Raw genomic sequence first — 7,918 nt, 5'->3', positions numbered from 1 at the left:
ATGAAGAGAATGCATCGATATCATAAATGTAATATCTTAACATTATATTAATATTATGAACATACGAAGTAAGAATATAAGCTTATCATTTCCCATCCAAAATAAAGCGGTATTCAATAAAGTAACTCAATTATAGCATGTGAAATGTCCTATTAAAATGAAATAATATAATAATATGACAAGTATTTATAATGAACCTAAATACTAAAATGAATCTAATCACTATTAGTAGTATAATCTGTAGCATATAAAAGATAGCACTAAAGCTAATATACTACTCTCTAAACCAGTAATCCTTAAAACTTTAAATCGCACTACTCAAGTTGAAACCTATAGACCACACTAACTAAATATCAAACACTAATGTAGTATAAAGATATTTAGTCAAACAAGATACAAGCAGCCCGGCCCCCACGCGGTTGCACTGCATTAGCTAAGATTAATGGAACCACTATATAGCCCCAACAGTACTGCACTTCTTCTTCAGCAATTACACAGTTGTATCAGTTACACTTGTTCTTGTTTGTTTATAATAATCTAAGCTATTTGTAATATAATGGGTAACATAGTAAAAGAGGTTACAAAGTGTGTTTTAAAGATAGGGCAAGATGATCCAAGGAGAGTGATTCATTCTATGAAAGTAGGATTAGCAGTGACCTTAGTATCTCTCTTTTACTACTTTCAGTCAATCTACCAAGACCTTGGCACCACTGCTTTATGGGCTGTCCTTACTGTCGTCGTCGTCTTTGAGTTCTCTGTTGGTACTGAATTCTCAACATTATTCCTTCGTTACTTGTTTTTATTTTTTCTTTAGTAAGGTGCCAAAGATTAATTGTGTTTAACTAACTTGCATGCAGGAGCCACATTCTACAAAGGTTTGAACAGGACAATTGCAACATTAATAGGAGGGGCACTAGCAGTTGGGCTACATAGCTTGGCTACTCAATCTGGTCATATTGGTGAACCCTTTCTCATCAGCATCTTTGTTTTCCTTCAAGGTAAATTACTAATTATTATCACTAGTTATTAACATAAAGATCGATTTCAATAGTATACATAATCCAACACTATATATATATACGAAGGTAACAGTGTAAGTTGATGTATGTTAATGCAGCTTCTTTGTCGACGTATGCACGATTTTACCCAAAGATCAAAGCAAGATATGATTATGGGTTCCTCATCTTCATACTGACCTTTTCATTAATATCCATCTCTGGATTCCGCGTTGAGGAAATTATAGACTTGGCTCGCGATAGATGGGCTACAATTTTAATTGGTGTTTTTGGTTCTCTTCTTGTTTCTATACTTGTTTTTCCTGTTTGGGCTGGTGAAGATCTTCATAACTTAATTGCAAACAACTTCGACAAACTTGCCAATTCCTTAGATAGTATGTAATTAATTAATTAATGTCATCTCCTCTCTTTTTAGTGTATTTTTTCATTTCATTAATTTATATATGTGTGGCTGCTTAATTAATACAGAGTATTATCGAGGTTAAATAATAAATGAGTCATACGATTTCAGGATATGGAAATGCTTACTTCAAAATGAAAGAGAATTGTACTGCAAACGAAATTCAAGTATCAAGACTTCGAAGTTACAAGAGTGTTTTCAACACAAAGGGCAATGAGGAAACCTTGGTACTTAATACAAACACAACTACATACATACAACTACTAGCTACTTGTTCATCTGTTAATATCCTAATCTAAGCTATTACGTAAATGTCAACAGATTAATTTTGCAAAGTGGGAGCCAACTCATGGTTGTTTTAGGTTCAAGCATCCATGGAAACTATACCTACAGCTAGGAGCTCTTTCTCGAGAATGTGCCTACAAGATTGATGCGCGCCTTAATGCAAATATTAAGGTATATATCCATCTTCTATTGTCATACTCACATACTTTCACATTTACATCTCATGAAACATTGAAACATATGATACATTACATTATTTGTGTACCTCATAAGCTGCTCCCGCCAGCTACAATACTAGCAAATTAATTAATAGCAATGTTTGATTTTACTCTTTGATTTGTAATTTATGGCATACATCACCAAATTCTCAACATGAATTCAGTGCAACTTGTAATCGAATGACATTAGAAGCAAGCAAAACACTAAAAGAGCAAGCAATTGCATTGAAGACTATGACCCGGCCTTCTCGTTGCAAAGTTTATGTTGCAAAATCCAAACAAGAAATGAAAAGCTTGCATGAATTGTTGAAATCAACTACATTATGGGAAGACTATGAGCTGCAACTGCTCCATGTCATTTCAGCTACAACAATCATATCCATACTAACAGATATTGTTATTTGTACTGAAAAAATAGCAAACTGCACCAGTGAACTTGCTTCCTTGGCACATTTCAAGACGACTAAGCTAGAAAAAACACAACCCGAGTCAAAAAGTATTGATCAAGAATTGGGAAAACCGGTTTTCATAACAAGTGATGAGAGACAAGAACGGAATCCAAGTGATGTCAAAGTTGTGAATTGCTCCCATACAGCAATAACAATTGAAGCAGGAGACTAAAAATATATCATCCTTCAAAAATCTGTTGCGAGTTTAGTGTGTATACTAATTAGTTGTGAATTAAATAATGAATGACATCTCTTTATTCATCAAGTTACTTACAAATTAATTTCTTGTTAGGAAATAGATGAGGATCGATTGATTTAGGTTATGTGTTTGATATGCGCGGAACATAGATAACAATATATAAAACATAAATTTGAGAAATAAGTAGAAAATAGATTAGATGAACACACATATATACGTAATTCGGTAAACAAGACCTACGTCCACGGGGTAAGGGATAATACGTACATTCTTATTAGCTTTCATGGAGGATACATAAGAGAGATAACAAAAGGAGATGCAACACTCTCCATTTCACAAAATCTCTCAAAAAGTGGATTACATAACGACTTGAATTGAATAGGCTAATTAATCATATTTCACACTTTTAATTGTCCACCCAATGGCTCCTTATATTACATAAGGAAACCATAAAGAAACCCTAAATTATTCCCCAAGGAATACTCAAATAGCCATCAAAGAAAAGAAATAATTTTAGGAAATATCCCACAAATTATCCTAGAAGAACCGAACTACCAAGCTATAGCTCGGCAGCTAGCTCAACCCTACCGCAAGTCTTCATAGGGCCGAGCTATAGCTCACTCGCCTAGAGCTATAGCTCACTCGCCTAGAGCTATAGCTCGCTCGCTCGTCGCAATTTTACAGGTTCGTTAGATTTTCGTAAAATAGCCATAACTTTCTCGTTTCTTATCGGAATTGGGCATATAACCTATCGTTGGAAAGCTCTTGAAACAAGCTATCACCTCCAACTTGAATCATCTCAAGATCACTTTTGAATTGAGAGATATGTGCGTTTGAAGTTGACCCTTTGCCATTGTACTAGATTTCAAGTCATATCTAACAATTCTCTTGGTTTTAAGTTGTTTGCATGAAAATATAAGATTAGTATAGACATAGTCTTTAATTTATCACTTATCAACCCTGAAATACTTGTAAATAGAAACAACCAAACATGCACACACACTTTTAAATATATCATATTATTGTCAATTCATGTTTTTAGGCCCAATGCAGATTTCGATCCATCGAGACTATATCATCCCCATTATATATTGTGAATTTGTGAGCTAATCTTAGCTTACTTGAGCCCATTACTCCTAATGACGCCCATGATATCACGGATTTACCTTTAATCATTACGATTTCACTTTAAATATCATACATGCACCTTGGTACAATTGTATAAGTATCTTTTTTTTTTTTGACTTCAAATTACAATGTTGATTTACCATAAGAGGGGCATTTTCACTTTTTCAGGACCAATCCTAAAAAACTGCCTAATACCTATGATTTTCATAGGGCCTTAGAATGGGTATCATGTCAACTATATGTACATTCTGTTTCATAAACATGATATTGCAATTTTGCAAGATGAACTGCTTTTACAAGGATTGGAGTTGATATTATATATAGACAGAGATGATTTGATCAGACAGATGAATAAAAAGGTTTTAACAACTTATTTTGAGATGATAATCAAAGTAACTTCTCAATTTAAGTCCTATTCTTATCACCTTAAAATTTTATTTAATTTATTTAAAAAGCTTGGCAATTAGTAATCATTTAAAGTGTTAAATTTGTCAACACCTTATCGTTTTTGGTATTTGATTATATTAGATGTGTAGCCAAACATAGCCGGACAAAAATCACAAGAGACGAGATCTCCAATCTTTATATGAGAAATAGTTCCTATAATAATAGGAAGAATTTCGCATATTCTAGCAATATCGAAGAATTATAATGTATGCAGCCTTTTACGATCAACACACTAACCCTATATTTTAGTTGTAATTTGGCTATTAATAAACGGCTGACAATCTGTGATGCATCATAAGGCTGCATCTTCCTTTTTGACCCACCCTACTTCTCGTAGTACTCAATCTTGATTTTTCTTTTTTATTATTATTATTATTATTATTATTATTATTATTATTATTATTATTATTATTATTAGTTTTCTATAATAATAATAGCTAGTGTGGTGACCCCAGTGCGCGATACTGTATTATTACTTAAAACAGCATATTTTATACTTTGTATAGTTACTTAAGCTCCTAATCACATTTTCTGAATAGAAGCTCATAACTCTGTACATAATAATGAGCATTAGTAAGCAATGAAGCGGAACAATTACAAAAAAAAAAAAAAAAAAAAAAAAAAAAAAAAAAAAATATCTAATAAGTTACAAGTAGATGTATTCAATTTGAGTTAAATTATAAAAGCATAAATAAAAGACGATTAAGATGATAAGACATCTAATTCAATTTCAACACTATAAAATTTTATTGTGAATAACGTGACATGATTTTAGTGCATGAGAAAGGTGTCACGTGATATGTATATTTTTTAAAAACGCTTTTTAAAAAACTATTATCCTCAGCTTGGAATTCCTGTAGAGCACGCCCTGTGTTAATAAAAACATCGAGCGGTCAGTAATTATCTTAGGCCATCACGACAGTAACAGTACACACCACTTACTCACTTAGGCACTTACCGATCACCTCCCTCTGTTCCTGTCTTACACCATTTACACACGCTTTCTATTGACGGACTACTTTCAAAACGACACCACTTAGTGCTTTATTATTATGCATTATAATATAATTATTGTACATTTGTCATTACTTTATTTTATTTTATGTTATAGCTCGTGTAAATTTCATTTTGCATTCCATCATATCGATCGTATGGCCCTATAAATACAGCTGATGACTTGTGCTGATGTTGTCCACCTTCCACTTCTCAATTACAACCTCCTTTCCAAAATATAAATTATAACCAAAAAATTAAAGCGAATTTCAATTCTAACCAAATGGCCACCATGAATGTTGTTTCATCTCCAAATAATGAAACAAAAGGTGGTTGTACCCGAGCATGCCAATATCTAAAGTCCTTGCCTAAGAGTGTAAAGGACAATGTTGTCAACTTTACCCTCGAGGCCAAAAAATTAGGGCAAGATGATCCTAGAAAGATTTATCATGCCTTAAAAGTCGGCTTTGCTATAACAGTTGTTTCTTTGTTCTATTACTTCCAAGCTCTCTATAATGGATTTGGTGTCTCTGCTATGTGGGCTGTTATCACTGTTGTTGTCGTTTTTGAGTTTACAGTTGGTAATAATTTATATTTGCAATTATTTGTACGTAACAACTAATTAGCATCTTTAACAAACTTAATTATAATTACGTTGCATTTGTGTGGGCATGCAGGAGCAACCTTGGGAAAAGGTTTAAATAGGATGATCTCCACTTGTGTGGCAGGGTTTCTAGGGGTGGTGGCCCATTACTTGGCTGATCTTTCAGGGGAGACAGGGGAACCTATTTTACTTGCTCTCTTTGGCTTCATAGTAGGTACGGATATACATGCATATAACATATGTATTGTTACACTATAATATACGAATTGAAATACACATTATTCAATTCATACAACTAATAGAATTGAAGTTTTTCACTAATTAAAGACTAAAAATGGTTTGGATGCAGCTTCTATACTTACATTCATGAGATTTTTTCCAAAGTTGAAGGCAAAATATGATTATGGACTGATGATCTTCATCCTAACCTTCGCTTTGGTGGCGGTTTCGGGATATCGGGATGATGAGGTGATAAAGATAGCCCAACAAAGGCTGGCCACGATCTTGATAGGAAGTTGCATTGCCATGCTTATTTGCATACTTATTTCCCCTGTTTGGACAGGAGCTGAACTCCACAATCTCATTGCTTCCAACATGGAAAAACTTGGCAATTTCTTAGAAGGTACATCTTTTTTCGATCTGGTTCTTATAATCACTTAGTTAACTTTAGTGCATGTAGCTATCATATAGCTAGATTAATTAGTAATACAACGATCTATAATAACTTGCCATTTCCTTCAAATTTCATTAAGAAAATCTGTTACACTTTCTTTCACCCTTTCGAGATTAATTATATATTTATATAGTGGTTCTTAATTAAATTAGCTCATCACCCTCAAATGGTAAAAATCCACAGGATTTGGAAGTGAATATATGACAACAAAGGACGAAAAGTCAAAAGAGGAGAAGTCTTTTCGTCAACAATACAAAAGTGTACTAGGTACCAAAAGCACCGAAGAGACCATGGTAAGCTCATATTCTTTTTTAGCTTAAATATTTAACAAACTATTATATGTACTAATTAATTCAAATATTATCATATTCTAGGCAAACTTTGCATTTTGGGAGCCTAGCCATGGCAAGTTTAAATTCCGTCATCCATGGAAGCAATACCTTAAAATTGGAGCCTTAATTCGAAAGTGCGCCTATAGTATTGATGCTCTCAATAACTACCTTAACCCCGACATCCTACAAGTATGTAACAATTTTAAACACGAAATATCTATCCTTGTTCAACAAATAGACGTGCTAACACAATATATGTTGATTTTTGTAAGATGCAGACACCAGAAGAAATCGAAGAAATGATGAGAGAAGCATGCAAAAAATTAAGCAACGAATTAGGCAAAGTACCAAAGGAGGCAGCTATAGGGTTAAAGAAGATGAGGAAGACATCAACACCAAAAACACAATTAGCCGAAACAAAAGAAGCAGCTAAAGAGCTAAAAAGGTTGTTACAAGACACAAGTGTTTGGGAAAAAAGCAATCTCTTAGATGTTTTACCAGCAGTAACGGTAGCATCGATACTAATCGATATCGTTGATTGTGTAGAGAGCATAACAGAGGCGGTACACGAATTAGCTTCCATGGCGGATTTTAAGACCATGGACAATGAAATAGTCTGCCCTGAAAAAGAGCTCTCCCAGATAGTTGTTGTTGGGGATGTCACTGATATTGACACTCATGTTCCTGATCATCAGAAAGTGACAACTTCATCAGCTGAATCAGAAACCAAAACTTCTCACTAAAAAAAAATTATATTGTATGCATATTCTACGTCCGTACTATCAAGATGCACGTATAGTAGATTAGTAGCTGTGTAAATTGTCAGTTATCCACTTTCTTTTTTTTTTTTTTTTTGTTGGCAAAGTGTATCCACTATCCAGTTATATACTTACATACAATTACTCGGCTACAAATAATTAAGAATAACTTAGGTTGAGTTGAAACATTACTCATTCTTATGATCATAGTCTGTATAATTACACATATAAACAACAAAAACACATAATAATATATGATTATGTATCATGCACTTCGAATTCACAGTGCATTATAATGTTTCTATAATCATATTTATGTTTCTACAATTTTTAATTTATGTGTACTAATAAAGCAAAAAATATGTTTATACTATGTAGTAGGATTATATTGGAATACCAATTATTCTTTATCAAAA

General features: G+C 33.2%; 2 protein-coding genes across 4 annotated transcripts; both read left to right on the top strand.

Annotated features, from left to right (window-relative positions):
• Positions 1–410: 410 nt before the first annotated feature.
• On the top strand, positions 411–2,645 carry LOC110687628 (aluminum-activated malate transporter 2-like). The gene is made up of 5 exons (XM_021864266.1): positions 411–761; positions 858–998; positions 1,118–1,390; positions 1,528–1,643; positions 1,738–2,645. The coding sequence occupies exons 1-5, from the start codon at positions 557–559 to the stop codon at positions 2,005–2,007; spliced, it is 1,005 nt and encodes a 334-aa protein (XP_021719958.1). The 5' UTR covers positions 411–556; the 3' UTR covers positions 2,008–2,645.
• A 2,669-nt stretch (positions 2,646–5,314) lies between these two features.
• LOC110688161 (aluminum-activated malate transporter 2-like) lies at positions 5,315–7,827 on the top strand. Of its 3 annotated transcripts, XM_021864867.1 has the most exons (7): positions 5,315–5,716; positions 5,813–5,953; positions 6,089–6,361; positions 6,596–6,705; positions 6,787–6,933; positions 7,017–7,189; positions 7,291–7,485. In XM_021864867.1, exons 1-7 carry the CDS (start codon positions 5,419–5,421, stop codon positions 7,337–7,339), a joined length of 1,191 nt encoding a protein of 396 aa, XP_021720559.1. In that variant the 5' UTR covers positions 5,315–5,418; the 3' UTR covers positions 7,340–7,485. The 3 variants fall into 3 exon arrangements, with proteins under 3 accessions (XP_021720559.1, XP_021720558.1, XP_021720557.1); XM_021864866.1 differs by having other exon boundaries at positions 7,023–7,827; XM_021864865.1 differs by having other exon boundaries at positions 7,017–7,826.
• Positions 7,828–7,918: the final 91 nt, after the last annotated feature.

Source organism: Chenopodium quinoa, unplaced genomic scaffold (assembly GCF_001683475.1).
Source record: "Chenopodium quinoa cultivar QQ74 unplaced genomic scaffold, ASM168347v1, whole genome shotgun sequence".
Lineage (NCBI taxonomy): Eukaryota > Viridiplantae > Streptophyta > Magnoliopsida > Caryophyllales > Amaranthaceae > Chenopodium > Chenopodium quinoa.
The sequence above is the reverse complement of the archived record's forward strand: the minus strand, read 5'-3'. Positions and strand labels throughout refer to the sequence as shown.

What these genes read in the sequence shown, in the direction of transcription:
- LOC110688161 (XM_021864865.1), top strand. Translation starts at nt 5,419, where the DNA reads ATGGCCACCATGAATGTTGTTTCATCTCCAAATAATGAAACAAAAGGT. An exon ending in TCTCTTTGGCTTCATAGTAG is followed by an intron (nt 5,954 to 6,088) that starts GTACGGATATAC and finishes GTTTGGATGCAG; the next exon opens with CTTCTATACTTACATTCATG. An exon ending in TTAACCCCGACATCCTACAA is followed by an intron (nt 6,934 to 7,016) that starts GTATGTAACAAT and finishes GATTTTTGTAAG; the next exon opens with ATGCAGACACCAGAAGAAAT.
- LOC110687628 (XM_021864266.1), top strand. Translation starts at nt 557, where the DNA reads ATGGGTAACATAGTAAAAGAGGTTACAAAGTGTGTTTTAAAGATAGGG. An exon ending in CGTCTTTGAGTTCTCTGTTG is followed by an intron (nt 762 to 857) that starts GTACTGAATTCT and finishes ACTTGCATGCAG; the next exon opens with GAGCCACATTCTACAAAGGT. An exon ending in ACTTGCCAATTCCTTAGATA is followed by an intron (nt 1,391 to 1,527) that starts GTATGTAATTAA and finishes ATACGATTTCAG; the next exon opens with GATATGGAAATGCTTACTTC.